Below are 22,478 nucleotides of genomic sequence, written 5' to 3' on the forward strand. Positions count from 1 at the left end.
GAAAAGTGTTTGAAATTGAATAAATAATTCAAAACTATTTTCTATTTTCAAAATTAATTATTTTGACTATCCAAACTATTAACTATTTTGTTATTTTCAATTAAAAACTATGTTTACTAAAATTCTTTTTGCATATTTGAGAATTTGACAAAACTATGATAATGAAAAGTGTTTGAAATTGAATAAATAATTCAAAACTATTTTCTATTTTCAAAAGTAATTGTTTTGACTATCCAAACTATTAACTATTTTGTTATTTCCAATTAAAAACTATGTTTATTAAAATTCTTTTTGCATATTTGAGAATTTGACAAAACTATGATAATGAAAAGTGTTTGAAATTGAATAAATAATTCAAAACTATTTTCTATTTTCAACAGTAATTATTTTGACTATCCAAACTATTAATTATTTTGTTATTTTCAATTAAAAACTATGTTTGTTAAAATTCTTTTTGCATATCTGAGAATTTGACAAAACTATGATAATGAAAAGTGTTTGAAATTGAATAAATAATTCAAAACTATTTTCTATTTTCAAAATTATTATTTTGACTATCCAAACTATTAACTATTTTGTTATTTTCAATTAAAAACTATGTTTATTAAAATTATTTTTGCATATTTGAGAATTTGACAAAACTATGATAATGAACTCCATACTTTTTGTGTGTTCAAAATGCACCATTCAAAGGCACATCACAAAATTTCAACAATTTCTGACTTCATTTGGTATTCTTCGTGCATTTACTTATTTTTTTTTGAGCTAGTTAACCCTGAAATTGAAAAGCACTACAAATGAACTCTAAAAATGTTGAAAGTTGGCATGCTATCATCATTTCACCCACATAGCATGTGTTAAAAAGTTGAGAGGGCTACGACAAAAACTGGATGCACTTCGTGTACAAAAACTGGATGCACTTCGTGTACTCATCTCTTACAAAGGTTTATTAAAATTCTTTTTGCATATTTGAGAATTTGACAAAACTATGAAAATGAAAAGTGTTTGAAATTGAATAAATAATTCAAAACTAAAATGTTTAGTACATTCCATACATGCATTACATAAAAGGTTTAATACATTATTACATTGTTGCACCAATATTCCTATCTATTATTTCTGTTTTCTTCTGGGTCGTAGCCATGGAGAATCTTCATCATTCAGTAGGATGCTTGGGTCAGTTTTCACTTTGAAGGGCGGAATTTCATGAAACTTATTATAATCTACTGACATGTCTGTCTTGTCATCTACTTGGGTCAGTTTTCACTTTGAAGGGCGGAATTTCATGAAAGAACTATGTGGCGTTTTGGCTCATCGGACGATATCTTCTTTTGCTGATTTCTTTTTCTCGTTTTTGTAGACATGTCCTTCACATAGAAAACCTGAGCACCAGTACGGATGACAGGCTTCCCCCGGGGTTCTGCCTTGTCATTGAAATGCTTGCCTTTTTTCTTTAAGGGATGATTGGGCGGAAGAAAACGACGATTGTACGGGTACACATTCTTCCTATATTTGTCCAGATATATACTTTCTGTCTGATCCAAACAGTGTGTGCATGCATTGTATCCCTTGTTTGACTGTCCTGAAATGTTACTAAGAGCAGGCCAATAATTGATGGTTACGAAAAGCAACGCTCGAAGGTCAAATTCCTCTTGTTTGTGCTCGTCCCACACACGTACACCTGATTCGGCCCATAGCTTTAAAAGTTCATCAACTAATGGCCTTAGGTACACATCAATATCGTTGCCGGGTTGCTTTGGACCTTGGATAAGCACTGGCATCATAATGAACTTCCGCTGCATGCACAACCAAGGAGTAAGGTTGTAGATACATAGAGTAACGGGCCAGGTGTTGCGACTGCAACTCTGCTCCCCAAAAGGATTCATGCCATCTGTACTCAGACCTAACCATAAGTTCCTTGCGTCAGCTGCAAATCTCGAGAACTCTCTCTCGATTTTTCTCCACTGCCGACCATCAGCGGTGTGCCTCAACTTATCGTCTTTCATACGATCTTCCATGTGCCATCGCAACAACTTCGCATGATCTTTATTTCTGAACAGACGTTTCAACCGTGGTATTATAGGAGCATACCATACCATGGATGGCTCATCTGCGTTATACGACAGTATATCAAATACAATCACGATCCTAAAAATTAGTACCGCACGGTCTAAACGAGGAAATATAGTTGCTAACCTTTTAGAATAAGTAGAAATAAAAAGGAAGAGGTTTAAGCGTGGCTCAGGCATCTCATATCGTAGTTGTGTTCGGTGACCTGAAGCGGCATCGCTCTAACACACATTTCAACAAACACCTCTAGTGCATAAAAAAAATGGAGAGCTAGCACACATTCACACTCTTCCATCCAAGAAAAATGCAAGGAAGAGGGGAGAGGGGAGCTGTGCTATATATAGGCAGAGGACTTTAATCCCGGTTTGAGACACAAACCGGGACTAAAGGTGGCGCACACGCGGGCTGCACACCGCGTAGCCCTTTAGTCACGGTTTGAGACATAAACCGGGACTAAAGGCTCCTTACGGACCGGGACCAAAGCCTCGTGGACGGCATTGCGGTTTGAGGCGACGTGGCCGGGACTAGAGAAAGACCGGGACTAAAGGGTCCAGACCAAAGGCCCGTTTTCCACTAGTGCTATAGCCAACCTTAAGGCTTATATGATGATTATTACAACAGAGAAGTGCAGGGGGAGAGTGAGAGAATACAACCGGCACTCCTGGCATGCATGACGTGCGGAGCGCACCACAAGCGTCTACGGGATGGGGTCGTGCATGACCCGATGGAGCCAGTTAGCCACCTGAGGGCTGATGCTGTGGCAAATCCAGAAAAAAACGAAGGGAAGCTGGGTTGCCTATGTTGTGTGAGCATGGCTTGGGTTGGGCTGAGCCTAAGACTACTAGTAAAAATAAAATATGCAGTGCTGATGACCCCCCTCCTCCGCCCCAATGGAAGGGAGTATATCAAATACCATACTGTAGTGGTAAATCTTGTATGGGGCACTTAGGTGCCCATGCACCTAGATGCTCGTTATGACAAGTGATATTCATGATGCATGATGTACAATTCATGAAATATGATTTTTCAAAATTTATTTGCATGCACCGTGACAATTATTGCTTTCCAAAAAATATACTACTGATTTCCAAGCAATGATTCCTTCCAAATAAAAAGGGTATATATGTATATACGCTCTGATTTTGTAAGGTATCATATGACAAAATAATATGAAACATCGTCGTGAATGTTTATATATATAATTACAACGTATATTATGCATTTTTTAAAGTTTTTTATTTTTCAACGTATCTAGTATTAAAAAATTAAGGCCGGTCAAACATTTTAACAACTAATATTTCTATACAAAAAAAGGTCACCGAATAATATTAGATGTGATCCTAATTACCTTTTACTTTTCGGAATATATGTTGCACGCTGATATCTACACATGATTTTTTTCCTACGTACATATACCCACACACATATTTTTTTGTTTTAGAAATGTATGTTGCAGTCCAATACCCACGCACGTTTTTTTTCATACGTACATGAACCTAAGATATCCTGCTCGCATACCCTTTTTAAATATGTACATGGTTTAAAGATATACACAAACTGATATACTTTGAACGGTACATAATCCAAACAAATGATACACAATTTTTAATACACGTAAATTATTTTGGGATGTACCCAGAAATAGTATAATTTACATATACACGTCTTTCTTCTTCTTGTCCCCGTGAAACAATTTCACACCCCTGCTTACAAACTTTTTTTGTCATGGAGGAATGAACTAACCGGAGAGGAGTTTCTGCTCCCAAACTCCAATGCATCTTGCGGCAATAAATTCAAAACAAATAACTAAACAAAAACATTCCTAATGCCCTAAGCAAAATATATTTTGTAGTACTGATTTTTTCCCCTGGCCTTCATGAATGCGATTTCATCATCAAAATTTGCTTGTAGGAACAAAATCAAGCAATGTTTGTTGAAAAATTCAGATTTTTTTTCAGTTCTTAAAATATTTTTGGATCTTACAGTTTATGTAGGAGAATTCACCATTTGACATGGACATTAGAACGACACTTTCACCCATCAGCCCTAGTAGGAAAATATCCATTTTAAACCTTGAACTCATAGAGGTTCGATCAAACGAACCCTCAAGTCAAAATTCCGGTCGATTGCATCTTGAACTATGCAATCCCGGTCTAAATCGAATCCTGGTATTGTTTGAGACATAAACGTTTACGTGGCCGACATTCGTCAGCTTGGTGAGCCAAGGAGCGGCAACGTTGAGTACAATGCACACCCGTCCTCTAGACTGGGCCAGCACATCTATATTTTCTTTGTCTAATAATCTTAAACATTTTTTTAACTTGTGAATAATTGTTGAAAACAGAGTTTCTTTTTTGAAATTCAAAACAAAATTAGAAAAAAAATATTTTGAAGTACGCAAACATATTAGAAAATTCATGACCTTTTTTCCTTTAGGAAATCTCGTACACGACGTTCTTTTTTTTGTTTTCTATTCCAACTAAGATGGCCATGAATTTAAAAAATAAGTAAAAATAAAAAGAAAGAGAAAGAAAGAAAAGAAATAAAAAAAAGGAAGCAGAAAAGAAAAGAAATGAAAATCAATCTACTAAGATGCGTTGGTGTTATTGAATCCTCAGACATTTGGGCGTTATATTTTTCTCTAGCTGAAGTATCTAAAAGATTAACACATGGGTTGACGTGATGACTTAAGCTTTGACATGATGTCATTTTTGATTTTTAAAGAAGAAAAAAACTGGACATTTTAAAGAAGGCAAAAAAATCTAAAATGGTCCGGCCAAATGAGGAATAATCACGGCCATCCTTTGACATGTCAACAATCCCGGTTAGCCAAACAATGTCAGAGTTCAATTTAGACCGGGATTTCATAGTTCGGGATGGAAACGATTGAGGTTTTGATTTGGGGGTTCGTTTGGTTGAGCCTTTACGACTTTAGGATTTGAAATGAACTTTTTCCGTCCTGGTATGTGTGCGTCACCATGGTGGACTCGTAGTCTCGCGGCAAAGCTGTGGCAGCTCATGCCACACGGACGAATTCAAAGCCCTTGTCTTTTTTTGATAGACGAAGACACGAGCAATAGAATTTAATCTCCACCTTATATTAAAGGAAGGATTTTTCTCCATTTTTTGTCATCAATGATTTTTCGTACGTTCGTCTGCATCGTCCGTCAAATTCTGTACATCGTCGCCCGGTTTCCTATCTGGTCTCCAACTCCCGACCAGTTTTCTAGTCTCCAACTTCCAACATCACATGGACTAGAATTTAAATTTCGGTTATGGGCTGCTAAAAACTGCTCCATGTGCTAAACTTTTGAACTCCTTTTGTATTTAATTTTACCACCCTGCTTTTTAGATCAAATCTTAGCAACTTATATACCTTCTCAAATTGCAAGATTCAAACTAGCCAAGGACAGAAAGCACCTGTCGTATAACAACTCTGAGGAGGAAGGCTCTCACACATGCACATTAGATCGGTCAATGATAAAGGCACATGTATAACCCGCGCTATTGCTAGGCTTTTCCCTATTAGTGTAGGCTGGGTGAGCCATAGTATAGTTTTGACTGGCCGTGGCTTCGCCATTGAGCGGTAGAACTAAAGCCAAAGGTGAGTAATGCCACGTGGATACCCAAGAACTCGTTTTCCATCTGATAGTGGGCGTACTTTGGATGATGCAGGAACCAGCAACATTGTTGGACAATATCTGAGATATCAGGACATGTTAGTGTGAGATAGTAGAGGGCTCCAGCCGAGTCCCAGTAGTAGGAGGAATCCCTAGAGGGAGAGCCGTCGGAGGCATAATTTTTTGACTTTGGTGTTGACGGAGTTGGCGATTGGTTTGCAGTTTAGCATTCCAACTTGTTGAGTTTCTTAAGGGTGTGTAGTTCTTGCGAGAGGTGAAGCCCATAAATGTTATGGTAAACCTTGATCCCTAAGAAGTGGTGAAGAGGTGTGATGCTAGCCATGGAGAACTCATGATGAAGAGAGTGGGTGATCGTCCGGAAGATGATTTTTTGTAGTGGCTTTAGAGAATATTTTGTGCTCACTATGGTGGCTGATGGTCGTTCTGCTCTGATGTGCCATTCATCTTCTTAGGCGAAGGACAACCAGATTTCTTCCTCTCGACAACAATGCCAAATGGGACTATGGGGGACAGTTCAACCTTGCAGTTCAACCTTGCAGCATGGTTCATTCGTAACAATTTTGTTTGACCAATACATGTGGTATTGAATTTTCTCTCTCTTTGTCCAGTACAAGTACAAATATTATGTCTATGTGATCACAATGATTTGCGTGTAGCTGTGAAGGTTTCAATGGACCAAGTGGTCTTGTCCCCAGCTGACAAAATTAGATTTGTTATGAGGTTGTTTAAGCCTCATGATTCAACTCAAGTGCTATGAGGTTTGTTATCTAGAATTGTTTATGATCGTTCATTTAATGTCGAGTAGTTCTTAACTAGAGTTTAAACATGCTATTCTAAACATGATAATGTTCGTTAATGAAAATTAGAGAGAGAGGCCTCTCTATCATTCAAAGAATAAGGAGGTTGGTTTCGACCTAGTTGCAAACTTTCTTAGGTCCTCTTCATATAATGCAAGGACTTATTTGTATTATTTGTTTTAGGTAGTATTTTTGAGAGTGATGCTCTGTACCACCGGTTTGACTATCGTCGATGAAGCATCTAAGACTTTCGAGTTCCTACTCGTGTTAAAAAAATGTGGAAGGCCATTCACCTACTCTTTCCCTTACTAACAAACTTGATTACTTTTGCTTCGGCAATTTCAGTATAATTTTTCACTCAGCACCTAAATGACGTCAAGTTGTCTTGGTTATGAGTTTATAGGAGTAATACGAACCAATTTTAGAGCACAGAAAGCAGTAGAACACATGACATATGAAATCCAGTGTGGTTCTACAAAGAACAATGACATGTCACATTGTGAGGGTGCGAGCAACACGTGTCCCCACCCATTGTCATACACTACAATAAAAAAAGACACATATACCCCAGTGCTGGGACATGTCGGCTGAGGGTTGACCTAAAAAACACTCCAACATATGCATCATTAGCCGAAGATTGGCTAATTCAAGTATCTAAACGTCATGATTGAATGGAAAAAAAATATAAGAACTCGATTTGCCCATTGAGATAAATAAACATAAAGAAATAGCAAATAGTCCAAGTATGCCCTAAGGTTAGGAAGATTGAGTTTTAATAACTTTATATAGAGTGAAAACTCGCCGATGCAGAGTGCAAGCGACATGACCATATTCTCCGGCGATTGCATTGAGAATCAATCAATGATCTGATCAAGATTTACGGTGTAGTATCTACAATTCCCTCATGCTAGAGGTTACCTCATCCCAATCCATGTTGAAGGGGAGTTTGAGTGGGAAAAATATCTGATTCTCCGGAAGCACGTACCTAAGCTCAGTTGCTTCCGCAGGAGCTCCGCCGTTGGATTTTCATCCTGCACACATCAGAGGTGCTTCAAAAAAACTGTAAAAAGAAACCCTCCAGGAGTCCCTTAATTAGGTGCAGGTCCAAGGGCTCCTCCGACGTCCGCTGGATCAAGATCTAACGGCCGAGCTCGCACGGGTGAAGTAGGTGGCCCATGCGCGAGCACGTTGGCTCGTTACAGTGCCGTATCTACATTTGCCACGCTGATTCATCACCACCCACGCGCATGGTTGCAATTGGTAGCGATAAAAAGGCAGGAGAGAAAGGTGAATTCCGGATAAAAAGCTACTTACGGCCGGGCCGGGACCATGCATCGTCGTCGGGGAGCCGCTAGCCGACATGCAAATGCAATAAAAAGGTGGTGACGGATGAAATCCCACCCTCGATCGATCAGGATTCACGAGAAAGCGCCCGGCCGGCTGGCTGGAATATCCCACCGGCCATGCCCTCCAAGTGACTCCACGATACGAACGCATCAGAGCATCTCTAGCACACTTCATATAATAATTAAATTCATAAAAAAATTAATGTATATATATTTTGAGTTAGAAAAATGGCGTCTAGTAAACCCGTAAAACTTATTCGACTCGTAAACTAATTAAGGGACACGATAAATCCATGCACGGAGACATTATATGTACAGTTTTGAAGACAATATACAGTTTAACCCAAAAACTAACCAAACCTCTTCGAAGCAAACGCGTCATCGTAGAACTGGTCGGAATCTACCTGGAACTCATAGGAATCCATCGTCGCATGTCGGAAGAAGCCGCCGCACGCCAGAATTTATTGCCGCGGGTCAGAATTGCGGCCAGCTCGACCTCCACTGACTAGGTGAGGCCGTCCACGGGCAGGATGGAGCAGGCCACCCGCGGCCTGAGTTAGGGCGGGACGGCACCGGAGAAGAGCGGGCAGGGTGGGGGAGCTCGCGCGGTCACGGCGGCGAACGTACGCGCGGCGGCGGGCAGTGTCGAGCTCAGTCGGGGACGGGTAGTGCCGAGCTCAATCGGGGGCGGGCGGCGCAGGGCTCCTCCACTGCATGCATGACCGGGAATGGGCGGCACCAGGACGATGCGGGGGGAGGCGGGCGGCGCCGGGGCGGCAGGGCAAGGCATGTCGTGACCGAAGACGGACTCGCCATGACGGGAGGAGAAAAAAGGGCTATAGCTGGATATAGTTTTACTTAGAAGATAACACCCACATGTGTAGGCGATTACAAACTGCCCACACGTATGGATAGCTGTCCGTTTGTGGGTGCACGAATTTTGGCAATTTTTGACAGATTTTTTATGCCACGTAAGAAGGGGCTGGTGTATGGGCGTTTATCAGTTCACCCACACACCTGTTTCGCGCACGCATAGCTCGCGACTGCCAACCCGACGGGTGGTGAAACTGGCGTCCCACACGCCTGCATGCCTGTAAGTTGCCATGTCTTCCCAGTGGTACATGACAACTGAGTAGAACCGTCGTGCCCGCATGCCTGCAAGTTTCCATGTCTTTCCAATGTTACATGGCAACTGAGTGAAACTGCCGTGCCCGCATGCCTGTGAGTTGCCATGTCTTTCCAGTGTTACATGGCAACTAAGTGAAACTGTCGTCGTGCGTCCCCATGCCTGTCAGTTGCCATGTATTTTCCAATGTTACATGGCAACTGGGTAGAACTGCCGTCGCGCGTCCACATGCCCGCACGCCTATCAGTTGCCATGTTTTTTTACTGTTACATGGCAATGCAGTTGTTCAGACATAACAACTGCAATTAAGCAACCATGACAATTGTAGTTGTCCAGACATGTCAACTGCAGTAAAACAAGCAGTTGCCATGGTTCAGCAACCATGACAACTGTCACGCGGGGGCATGCGGAACCGCGAGGTGACATGCCGGATGTGCGGGTCGCGAGGGCAGGAGGTGGACGTGTGGGCGTTCGCTGTTTTACCCACACACAAGCGTGTGCGCTATTTCCCTTACACACCATACGAGACGTGTGAGGTGAGACCCGTAAACATCCACATGTGCGGACGTTATCGTGACCCTAATTTTATTTACGAGGTCTATTCTGTCCGGAATAATTTCACACCGTAGAAACAGTTTACGGTGTCCCTTATATGCGTTTTTAAAAGTCGATTTTTACTAAGTTTGCTAAAGATGCTCTCACCGTCGCGCGCCGGATCGGAAAGACTATTCCCACCTCCCAGTTCCATGTCGATCTTTCGTGCATCGCTCATATGGCATCTGTTCATGTCGCCATTGATGCAACAAAGCGAAAAAGCTTGGCATTTCGCCCTCGATCCTACGCAAGAAACCACCTCGAGCTTATCTTTTGCGATCCTTCGTGTCTAGTAGCTAGCCAGCTACCGGCCGGACCACCACGGTCGTGTAGGGTATAAATACGCGGCCAGGGCTGGCGGCCAATACTACACTGCTCCTATCCTTCTCTCCTAGCTAGCTACTACGTACACCACAGCACGTAGTACGTTCTAGCTTCTTCTCCAGCTAATTGCAGGTATGGAACAGTCGAATGTGAGGCTGCCTCAGCTGGCCAAGATAGCCGCGCTCCTCCTCCTCTTCCTCCTCGTCCCCATGGTGCCTCCTTCTCTGAGGGCCCCTTATCTCTACCTCCTCTTCAACGCCCTCGTCGTCGGCCTTGGTGTCCAGGCCGGCATCATCTCCGTCTCAAGCCGGAGCAACCTAACAAGCCACCCTGCTGCTGTTGCTGACGCTGCTGCTGCTGTAACTCCTAACCACGATCACCACCTTGTCACTTCACAGCCGCCGATGACCATGGCGGCACCCTTGCCGGGACGACTTAGGGAGGTAAATCTGCTTGCAGATCGTGGTGCTGTCAAGAACATGGTGGGCGTGGCAAAGAAACTGAAGGAGACGATCAGAAAAGTCCCGTCCAGGGCGAGCATCTTCTTCATCGGGAGCGTGGACCCCCGCGACGCCGGCGAGATCGTGGATGCGGCGTCGACGCTCCAGGACGATCAGGCGGAGGAAGGGCGGAAAAGGTGGAAAATAGACGGCTCCTCCGGGGATCTCATGAGCAAGCAGGAGCTTTACGCCAAGGCCGACGCGTTCATCGGCAACTTCTACAAGCAGCTCAAGATGCAGAGGGAGCAATCGTGGAACAAGCTGCAGGACCTGTGCAGCTACCACCACCACAACTACAAGGCCAAGGCCTTCTAGGGTTTCTCGATCTACGTGCGTATCTAGAACCTAGATGCATGGCTAGCATCTATATATATGTACATGCAGATACGCTATGTGTTGGTACGTAGGGTAACTGTGCTGAGCAGTGGAAGGAGCCGAGAGGAACCAACAGATATTATGATGTTGGTTCCTCAATTCTTACCTTCATCCACCCATTGATTTGTTTTGGGTTAGAAGGTCATAGGAGTTCTTTCCCCTGAAGACTGAAGTCATACACACAAGTTAATTATATCGGTCGTCTATTTGTAAGTCGCCTGAATTTCTCTTTCGTGTAACGGTGTAAGTCATTTTTCTTTTCACTCCGTGCTACTTGTCTTTTTCTCTATCTACATGCAAGCTTGCATAACCTTTTACACCGTGCGTACTTATACAGTCTCAAGAAAAGCTAATAATTAAATACATACATGGTCTCACTTGTTCACTAATGTTAGTTAACGTATATCAACCTTCACTTCACTGAAATTGCACTCTACATGCATAGAGTGTTGACGTATAAATGTATTGCTTAATTTTTTTATCAGATAGTTTTTTGGTTACGTTATTTAAAGAATGCACTTTTACATGGTATCAGAGTAAATAGGTCTTGAGTTCAAGATCCGACTGGCTCAATTAAAATTGTTGTCCACTTTCGGTCAGCATTTAGGCCTGAGGGAGCCACACGTGAGGGAAAATGTTGATATATAAATGTATTGTCTAGTCTGTTTCATCAGATCAGTCTTTCGGTTGCATTGGTTAGATCAAACACTTCTACATAAAGAGTAATTAAGAAGTACCGTCCCTATATGCTTGTAGAACAAGTTTTATATATACACCTAAGAGAGTGATGAATCACATCATATAATTATGAACGAGATGTCCACCTCAACATGCAATCATGCATGGAAAAAGAGCCCCACAACATTCAACCATGCATGAAAAAATGTTTTTATTTAACTATTCTACTTATAATAAATATTTTTTGCAACTATACATAACCAAATATAATAAGTCATATCTATTTTAAACTTTGGTTCATATGTCATCAACCCAAAATTTTATTAATCAATTCCTGCAGCAATGCGTTGGGTATACTCTAGTTAAATTAATTTAAAGTTCAAGAACACAAAGAAGGATAGAAATAAACCACATAAAACTTGCAAGATACTCTATAAAATTATGAGGTACCTCACTTATAAACAAATGCATGATGCCCGCGGCGGACTTTCTTTTGGTACACGTAATCATAAACTAAAAAAGGAAAACAGAAAAAAGATTATTCTAAGGTAGAATAAATCAAGGGAATAAAATGAAGAAAAAAGGAAGAAAAAAAAATCAAATCAAATTATGATAAAGACTTACACACATATTCCTTAGGAGTTGCACTGTTCCACAATATACAAGAATGACTTTATGGCACTGTAACTTCTTAAGAATATTACGATTTAGTACCTAAGAGGGAGTCATCCCCACTAAATATTTATCTTAACATGCAAGTGTGTCACTTCACCATAAAATTATAAATGAGATAAGGTCCACCTCAACATGCAATCATCCATGGAAAAAGACTCCCACAACATTCAACCATGCATGAAAATATATATTATATTTAGGTATTCTACTTATATTCAATAAATATTGTTGCAACTATACATAATCATATATAGTAAGTCATATCTATTTTAAATTTTGATTCTTTTGTTATCAACTCAATTTTTCATCAACCAATTCCAGCAGCAACGCGCGTGTCATCCTCTAGTTAACTTTCATAGTCAAGAATGTAGAGAGGGACAGAAATAAATTAGCTACGACTTGCAACATACTTTATAAAATTATGATGTAACTCGCTTATAAACAGATGTACGATGACTGGAATCAACTTTTTTTGTTACACGTAATCATAAACTAAAAAAGCAAAAACAAAAACAGAAAATAGTTATTCTAAGGTAGAATACATCAAGGGCATTGATACTACCTTTAGAAAGAAAGAGAATGAAGAAAAATATCAAATCAAATGATGACAAAAACTTACGGACATATTGCGTAGAAGTTGCACTCTTCCATAATATGCAAGAATTATTTTATGGCATAGTAACTTCTAGATGATAATATGGTTTAGTAGCATATTTTCATGAGAACTTCTTTTTTAGGGTGTAGAAGGGAGTTTTATTCCATAAAAGCAGGGTTATAATCTTGAGCCAGCTGTTCCTCACAACAGGGAAGAATCGAATTTAACCATACCGCAGAACAACACTCAATACGGCTGTAGTGTGCCAAAAGATGTGCCACCCTGTTTTGATCTCTACTAATTATTAGAGGCAGAAACTCCCTATCAACCAGAAGTGCCTTAATCTCTGCATCTAAATGACCATATGCCGACCCAGGGGCGGAGACAAGGGGGGGCGAGCAGGGGCCTGGCCCCCCCTATCGATCGAGAGTTTTCTTAACATCTAGGTAGTGATTAGCGAGAACCTCTACGTGATGGGCTGATGCCCCCCCCCCTAAGAAAATAGAAAATTGCCATACAGAGGCCCATTCACGGCCTACTCTGCTCCCAGGCCCTCACGTTAAGTGCCCTTTCCTGTTTGTCTAAAAAAAACCCTTTCTTGTAGTTAGGAATGAGATTAGCTTTGACGGCATCCCCTGCCTCTCGTCTCCATGCGGTTTCTCCCAATGAGATTTCAATATGAGAGGGCGGGGTGACGATGCTTCCGGTGAGCATTATTGACTACTTTCAGTGCTCTAAAATTTTCTTATATATGTACCAATTGAGGCTGCTTGATTTGTATTGCGGTTGTATTGTATTATCCGATCGCTTAGTCTCGAAGTCATCGTAAACTAGTACTAGTATTCCTTGTGTGATGGACTAATGTGTGAAGCTAGCTCGTTAATTAGTATAGTGTGAGGGTACCCTTTATCAAAAAATAGCATGCGGATACCTGACATTTTGAGATCCTTCAAATATTTAACCGTCTATTACTACATTTAATTGTCAAAATTATATACATAAAATTACAATCCTTTTGATTGTACGATCTACATTGAAAAGGAACTACATTGAAAAGGAACTACATTGTATAATCTACATTGAAAAGGAACTAAGATCTAAGTAATCCTTTGTTGAAACTATTAATATCTTTGATCTAATTTGTAATAATAGGGCAAAACTAAAAATAAACAAATGTAATTGTACTTTTATAGTGTCGAAGTGACACATTATATTAGTAATATAATATATTTTTTACACTAGAAATTTTTAAACAACTAGGCTTGGCCCTCCTATACTTAAATCCTGGCTCCGCCACTGGGCCGACCTAGATAAAGTGTCGGCCAGAATAGTGGCTAGAGCACATGAGGAGTCCGACTGGACAATCACTGGTTTGTTCGAGTGGTGAATGCACAGTGCCATTTCTTGCATGGGGGCATGAATCTCCGATTCGAGTGCATCATTCCAATTGAAGATGTACTTATAAGCTGCAAAAATCAATGGTCCCTAGAAAACGAGCCATATCCACAGAAAGAGTAACACATCCTGTCGGTGGACGGGGCCACTGTTTAGGTGTTTTGATCCTCTGTTCAGTTCACTTCGTCGAAAGCTCAGACCGTGGCATCTTCCCTTTGGTTATCTCGTCCACGCCATAATTTCGAACTAAGTTGAGGGACCTGTAATAACTCTGCAATTAATCCACAGTTACCTCAACCGGGGGTATATCTTTTCCATGTTAAGAGCATCTTCAAGAGACGTGCTAAACAAATGCCGTGTTAAAAAATTAGTCCTTTTTACGCCCGTGGTACCGCTCCAAACGCTCTAACGAAGACGCAAAAATCACGCACGCGGCATAACCAGTTCAGTACGCGGGCGAAAACACCATCGCGCGCCGTTTATTTGCTGCGCCCGCTCCCGCGCGCCGCACACTCGAGCGCCCGCTCGCAACTCCACCTAGCCCGTCCATCCGCGGCGCCGCAGCCGCCCGCGCCATCCCATTTCTTCTGGCGACCGTTCCGGCGCTTCCGCGGCCTATCCCCGCGCCGCCGCTGCTTCCCCCGTCTCTCTCTAGTCACCGCTGCCCCACGCGCGCGGCAGTCGTCTGACGAACAACGTCCGGCCGTCCACTGTCGCTCGGCGCCCTAAGTGTTCGACAAAACGCCCGCAAGGTATGTATTGCTTCAACTTCACATTTTTACATGAATTTGATGCATGTTCTTTGTAGTTTTTATAGCTTATTTTAAATTAAACATTGTAAATGAGTTCGTCATATGATTCTTCCGAAGAATAATTTAATATGAAAGAGGAGGAGGATCTTGCAATGATCCTAGCTATGCACATCAATAAAAACCGAAGCACGGTGGTTCCGTTATGGGTCGGCAGAAAATTTGGAGTAATATGATCGATGCCCACAACAGATTAATCAGGCATTATTTTGTTGATTTATTTTGTTTGTGTTTGATCTTTTTTGCTTGTGTTTTGAGCGCATATGTTGTTTGAGCGATAGCGCGCGCTGCATTTTAACACGTCTGCTGGAGCTACGCTCGTGCGCTGCATTTTACAACGGTCGCTGGAGCCAGCGCTGGTCGCCGTGTCAAAACAGACGAACGACGCGCCGTAAATTAATTTTTAACGCGCCGTGCGTTGGGCGGTTGTTGGAGATGCTCTAAGATCGTTCCGCAGTTGCTAGATGTGCCAAATGGTCATAATCAACAAATCCCTCGTACTACGAGGGCACTTTGATAGTAGATGTAACAACCAATCTTTGCATGAATCAACAAGTACAGAATCATGTGAGAGTGGACAGATTTTCCTTAGGCCTACCCACACCTTCCTAGCATTATTGCAAGTGATAAGAGCATGGAAACTACTCTCTCTCTCTCTACCACAACTCGGGCATGTACTGCAGGCTGGAATATGACGCCATGATTTTACCAAGTTAGTAGCAAGAGTCCCAGTCGCTGTTCTCCATGCCATGATGCGCATCTTCAGAGATACTTGCGCTTTCCAAATCACACTCCAGGTTGGTCGATCACCCTACGGCCTTGTGCTGCTAGCCCCCTATGAACCACATCATGCGATTCGGTAGCAAGTTTATAGGCAGATTTGACTGTAAAAACACCAGACGCTCTAGGTACCAACCAATGAAATCATGCCAATTTCTTGGAGACGTACGAATTTTCAGAATTTTCTACCTCGTCCATTGGCCAAAAATGCTCCTCGAGCCGGTCGACCAACGAAGCTCCGTTCATGTCCAGAAAAATCAGAGGCCCTATTAAACCGACAGGTCATTTTGGGAGTTATAGGTCGAAAATCAAACCGCCAAGGAATCCAAGGGTTTCTCTTTCTCCAAGGTCTTACCAATGTACCATATCCGATTCTCCATATTATACCTTTTTTACCAACTCCAAACCGTGAGACGTGAGTTATGCCCTTCCACACCGCTGAAGATCCTGTAAATACGGTATAAATGAGACTTCCATTAGGAAAAGAGTTTGCCTTTAGCAGTCGTGCAGATAAGCTAGCCCGTGATTCTATAAGTCTCCATGCTTCTTTGCTAGTAGTGCCTGGTTGAAAGCACGCATGTCTCTGAAACCCATTCCACCTTTACACTTTGGCAATCTCAGCTTGTCCCAACTTAACGAAGCCATCTTCTTCTTGCCCTTATCTACACCCCACCAATAGTGTCTCATCCATTTGGTAAGGTCATCACGAACCGCCGCAGGTAAGCGAAACACACTCATAATATAAGTGTGAATAGCCTGTGCTAGATACTTCATCAAGATCTTCTTCCCGCAATGGACATAAATTGCTCACTCCAATCCACACGTCTCTTCCTCAACCTTTCCTGTGTAGTCTCAAACCGCCCCTTGTGCAATCTTCCTTCCGGAACCGGCAAATCCTAAATATTTGGGTTCAAAAGTTTCACTCATAATTTCCAAAACCCGTTTTACTCCCAATTACAACGCCTCTTTGCCGACTAAATGATATAGTGCGTCAGCAACAAAAAGAAATAAAAATGAAGATAGTGGGTCACCTTAACTTAGTCCACGGGGAGGGGTGAATGGCTCCAACAGTTTCCCATTAAGCTCAACAAAATATTTAACCGAAGAATCACATGCATGATCCACGATATCCACTGTTGTGAGAAGCCCCATTTGGCAAGGGCCTTCTCCAAAATTCCCAATCCACTCGATCATATGCTTTGGACATGTATAGTTTGTAAGCACAACATGCTGGTGAACCTGCACCAATAGAGTTAATATAGTCCATACACTCAAAGGCAATAATAGAGTTATCTGTGATTAGCCTCCCTGATATAAAAGCACCCTGGTTTTTCGAGATAAGATCTGGTAAAATAGGGTGCAAATGGTTAACCATGCATTTGAAGTCAATGGTCTTTCTTTTTCTGCCAAAAAAATATGTTCGATCGAGGCTCGTGTTCGCTCACTCATTTCTTCTGGATTTTTTTTTTTGTTTTTTCACTTTCCTTTTTCTTTTCGGTTTCTTTGTTTCGTCACCGGTATTCTTTTGTTTTTTCGTACCTTCTCATCGGTTTTTTTCGTTTCTTACATGGTTTTCAGTGGTTTTTCATTATTATCTTTCTTCTATTTTTTCCTTCCCCGCTATTCACTTATTTTTTGGCTTTTCTTTTCTTTGATTCTTGATGTTTATAATTTTTCATTGTTTCTTCCTGGATTTTCAATGTTTCCATTCTATATTTATTGGTTTCTTTGGCTTTGTTTTTCTTTTTAGTTCTTTTCTGTTTAGTTCTTTTCTTTTTCCATTGTGCCTTTTTATTTTTGCCTGTTTCTCTTTTTCATTTTCCATTGGTGTTTACTCTTATTGTATTTAACATTAATATATTTTATAAACGCTTATCGTTTTTTCAAATACACGATTTTTGTATACACGTTGAACATATTTTTGAATACATGATTAACATATTTTGGAAACATATCTTTTATGTCTAATTTTTTAATACACATTATATATTTTTTGTATACACCAACAACATTTTTATACACACACTTAACATGTTTCATTCACATGATTAATTTTTTAAGTTCATGTACTTTTTGGTGTCTAATCTTTGCATACAAATTGTACATCATTTATGCATCATAAAAATATATACATGCTTAACTTTTTTAAATAAATTAGTTTTTAGTAATGTATTTCACTCCACTTTTTGTATAAACAAATGTAAATTTTGTATACATCAGTAGCATTTTGCAATATACATTTAGCAATTAGTAAATACATGATTAACATATTTTTATATACATTTTGACGTCTAGTTTTTTTATACACATTCCATAATTTTAATACATCATAATATTTTTTCTGCACATTTAATCTTTGAGAAATACATTATTAACATTGGTATATTCTGTATGTAATTTTTTTTAATATATAATAAAGTAAAAAATATAAATCCAAAAGACGGAAGAATATTTTTGAAAACAATGGAAGAATAGAAAAAGCTCTGGAGGTCAGTGGCCCCTGCTGGGCGGGCTGCTAATTTTAGCAAGGCTTACCTACGTCTCGCCATAAGCTTGACATAGTGGCGCACGCTGACTAGGAGCTCTCGGTACAGAACGCCAGCGGGTTTGTGGGCTGGACGCCGACCGCGGTAGAAAGCTTGGGGGCCCAGTTGTGGGTGGTCAGGCTAGGACTCGAGCTCAAGCTGCCGCCGCCGGGAGGTAGGGACTAGGGAGTGAATCTGACGAGGAGCGGCGGAGCGGTCGGCGCTGAGGAGCGGGCGGCGGCGGTGCGGAGGAGTGGAACAACCTCGCCCACGGCTCTGGTAAAAAAACCTGCCTCTCAGCCGACAAATTTTGAACACTCCCTAAAAAAGAACAGATTTTGATCACAACCCGGTGTCCAAAGCAAAACAGAACAATGGATTTCGTTACAACTCCACCATGTAATACAGTTTGGAGTCCGATACTTCTGCAACATACATATGTTGAATTATTATACAAGTATATGTAATTGCAGTGTATGTTTTCCTTGCTCAGGTTAGGTCTTTTCATCACCGTCACCCTATGGAACCGACTGCAATCTACGATTCTCGGCTTGGGACCTGGATTCTGGTGTCTGATGGAGAACCTCCGTCAAGTGCTGTCTTGGATGGGATCTCTAGGTTTTATCACGGGGCGGAGAGGGTTCTCTGTATTGGAGCAGCCTTCGGTTTGTGCTGGGCAGCTTGGAGGTACTACCAGCGCAACTCGTACCTGCGCAGCTATGCCCGTGACATGACCGGCAGCAAGCAGGCAGCCAGCCCGGTGGTCGGCCGCGACAGTGAGATTGACCGTGTCGTCTCCATCCTCTGCCGCAAGACCAAGAACTGCGCCGCGCTGGTCGGTGCTGCAGGAGTCGGCAAGACGGCCATTGCTGAGGGCCTTGCACAGCGCATCGCTGCCGGGAAGGTCCCTGCAGCACTCGCCGGGGCACGCATCGTGGAGATTGATCTCACAGCGATGGTTTCTGGGACTATGTTCCGTGGCATGTTCGAGGAACGCATAAAAGGTGTGATAAAGCAGGCGGAGGACTCACGCGGCAAGATAGTTCTCTTCATCGACGAGATGCACATGCTTCTTGGTGCCGGTGAAGGGAAGGGTGGATGTAACGATGCTGCCAATATACTCAAGCCGGCGTTGGCCCGTGGCCGTATCCGTTGTGTGGGTGCGACAACCTTTGATGATTATCGCAAGTACGTTGAGAAGGATGCCGCGCTCGAGCGGCGGTTCCAGAAGGTGCACGTTGACGAGCCAAGCATGCAGGCCACCATTGCCATGGTTCGGGCTCTAAAGCAGCAGTATGAGCAGCACCATGGCTTAGAAATCCAAGATGCCGCTCTTGTTGCTGCCGTGCAACTCGCTGGCCGCTACATCACCGGTGAGGAATTAATTTTATTCCTTTTGTTTCCAGAGGTGATTATTAGATGCATGAACTCCTCTACTTTATTATAGGAAGTCTAATGAAACATGCATGAAAGGAAGAAAGAGGGTTATATATGATCTTTCATTGGTTATGGTCAGATGTCCATTCTTGTTAAGGTCCGCTAGCTAGCTCACATGCTAATTAAACTATCTGCTCAATTGTTCTGCTGTGCAATTGAAGGGCAGGATTATTGCATGAGACTGATGTGGAGCACCCATGTTGCAACCCATACATTCAGTTTAAATCATGTATAAGGTATTGAACAAATTCATGGTAGTGTCAGATGCATCAATTAATGAAGCAGGTTTTTTCTTTCTGCCGAGTTGCTCCCATGATTGGCAAGAATGTATATATGTGGGAGTTAATTGACGGATTTAATTGATGTATATACTGTAGATCGTCAATTTCCTGATAAGGCAATTGACCTAATTGATGAGGCTTGTGCCACGGCAGCCAAAAAAATGATGCCAGTTGGCGACCAAGAAGAGGATGTGAACACTATGCAGATTAGCTCTAAAAATGCAGTGAAGGAGGCAATTGTTTGCCCTAATCATGTCGCGCAAGTAGGCATTCTCTTCGTAATGACTGTTTTGATCGACGAGATATGCTTGTCATGCAAATTTTAACATTATTATTTGAAGGTTGTGAGCCAATGGACTGGAATCCCTGTCACTGCGCTTGACCAAGAGGAGAAGGATAGACTAATCCACCTAACGAGCAGACTGCGTGAGCGAGTTGTTGGCCAGGATGAAGCTGTAAATCTGGTTGCACAAGCAGTGCTACGTTCCAGAGCCGGCTTTGATCAGCCTGGACAACCCATAGGCTCTTTTCTCTTCTTAGGCTCGACTGGTGTTGGAAAGACAGAGCTTGCAAAAGCTCTTGCTGTGCAGCTATTTGACAGCGAGAAGTTGTTAGTTCGCTTTGACATGTCCGAATATGTTGACAGGGGATCCGTGCTGCGTCTCATCGGAGCACCTCCAAGGTTTAATTTGTATATCTTTTTGAACATGCATTACTCTCTCATATCATACTTTAATTTGGCTGATCGTAATTGCTTTATTTGTTCCTTCTTAAAGCTATGAAGGCCATGAAGAAGGTGGACAATTGACGGAGAAAATCAGGAGACGTCCATACAGTGTTATCCTTTTTGATGAGGTGGAGAAGGCAGATCCATTGGTGTTGAACCTTTTTATTCAACTTCTGGATGATGGTGTGTTGACAGATGGGAAAGGCCGGACTGTAGATTTCAAGAACACCATCATCATTATGACCTCAAATCTTGGAGCGGAGCACCTAACAGCAGGAATGGCTGGAAAAATCACAATGGAGGCTGCACGGGACCTTGTGATGCAACAGGTTTGTGTATACAAGAGACTGTCGTTGTGAAGTCTCCAGTAGACGCATGCTGAATGTCGTGTACATTTTTGTCCTTTCAGGTCCAGAAACACTTCAAACCTGAGCTTCGCAACAGAATGAGTGAGATTGTTATATTTGAGCCGCTTTCGCGTGACAAACTGAAGGAGATCGTGAAAATTCAGATGAAGAGCATTGTCGCCAGCGTAGCTAGCAAGGGCATCTCTCTATCTGCGAGTGATGCTTCGCTGGACGTGGTTTTGTCGGAATCATACAACCCAGTAAGTGCAGCTTCCTTTCAAACCTGAAGCATCATTAGGCTCATGTTTATCGTAACGATGCTTATATTTTGGTAACCAATCCATGCTTAATTTGTCCCGCAGATGTATGGCGCAAGGCCTGTAAAGAGGTGGTTGCTGAAGAATGTGATGACTGATCTCTCTGAGATGCTGCTCAGCGGACAAATCGGTGAAGGCTCTTCAGTCTCCATTGATGCTGACAATGACAAGAGGCTCAAGTTTGAAGTATTGAAGAAGGTGTCAGATCCGCAACATAAGAGTCCGACGGTCAAGCTCCCTGGTAACTGCGAGCCTGTGTAGCTTTTTTTATAGCACGGCGACTAGGTTTTCTGGATTTTCTGTGTAGTTTTTGGTTTATCAGTGTCATGTACTACGTGATAATTCCACGGAGTAAAGTGCACCCAACCCTTCTCAACAGGGTCTCCTTCGTTGGAAGGGAAATTGTAATCTCAATTGCGTCGTGGTCACTTTGTAGTTTGTTGAAGAAAAAAGTTTCTCCCTGTTTCTCTGTTAGTTCGAGCCTCCTCCAGTTTCTACCATATGGCTTGCCTCAGAGCGGTACAAGTTCTTTGTCCTCTCGTAGTTTATAGCAGTAACTGCTTCTTACATCTACCACGCTAAAGAATATATCAGGATGTACTACAATTTATCAGGAGTTCAGAATGAATAAATTGACAAAACTGTCCAATCCATTTATCATCGATCCCCTGTTTGATCTATAAAAAGTTATGGGCACACTGATGTTTCCACTGAGGCACTAACTTGCATTCGACATGTAAGTGTTCGAAAAGTTACGAGTCCACTAATGCTTGGAAAAGTTAACTACTTTTGAGTGACTGCTTGGAAGAAAGAAAAATAGTTGGTCAAAATTTCCAACCTTTGAATCAAACTGTTGTCAGTTGGCACATTTGTGGGATTCTCAGGGTATGTTTGGTTCTTGCCTGTAGCTGCCCTTCCAATATTGGCTTGCCAATTATTTGGGGTGGGATTCCACTGTCCAGGGTTGGCCAAACACTTGGCAAGAATCTGTGATGGAATGAATAGAGGACTCGTTGGCAGCCAAATATTTGGCAACAAAGCAAACAACTGTAAGGGATTTCGTGACCAATATTTTGCTAGGGTGAGTTGGGGGCATAAACCAAACAGCCCCTAGACCACCTCATGCTTTTGATATCCAG

The 22,478-nt window shown here is 42.0% G+C and overlaps 2 protein-coding genes across 2 annotated transcripts; both read left to right on the plus strand.

The window, feature by feature from the left end:
• The first annotated feature begins 9,958 nt into the window (after window positions 1-9,958).
• Window positions 9,959-11,047, plus strand: LOC123411224. The gene has a single exon (XM_045104163.1). It carries the CDS (start codon window positions 10,033-10,035, stop codon window positions 10,711-10,713), a length of 681 nt encoding a protein of 226 aa, XP_044960098.1. The 5' UTR covers window positions 9,959-10,032; the 3' UTR covers window positions 10,714-11,047.
• A 7,422-nt stretch (window positions 11,048-18,469) lies between these two features.
• LOC123409894 (chaperone protein ClpB1-like) lies at window positions 18,470-21,813 on the plus strand. The gene is made up of 7 exons (XM_045102767.1): window positions 18,470-18,509; window positions 18,724-19,603; window positions 20,045-20,211; window positions 20,290-20,630; window positions 20,725-21,004; window positions 21,085-21,282; window positions 21,385-21,813. Exons 2-7 carry the CDS (start codon window positions 18,751-18,753, stop codon window positions 21,598-21,600), a joined length of 2,055 nt encoding a protein of 684 aa, XP_044958702.1. The 5' UTR covers window positions 18,470-18,509; window positions 18,724-18,750; the 3' UTR covers window positions 21,601-21,813.
• Window positions 21,814-22,478: the final 665 nt, after the last annotated feature.

The sequence above is a fragment of the Hordeum vulgare genome, chromosome 7H (genome assembly GCF_904849725.1).
Source record: "Hordeum vulgare subsp. vulgare chromosome 7H, MorexV3_pseudomolecules_assembly, whole genome shotgun sequence".
Lineage (NCBI taxonomy): Eukaryota > Viridiplantae > Streptophyta > Magnoliopsida > Poales > Poaceae > Hordeum > Hordeum vulgare.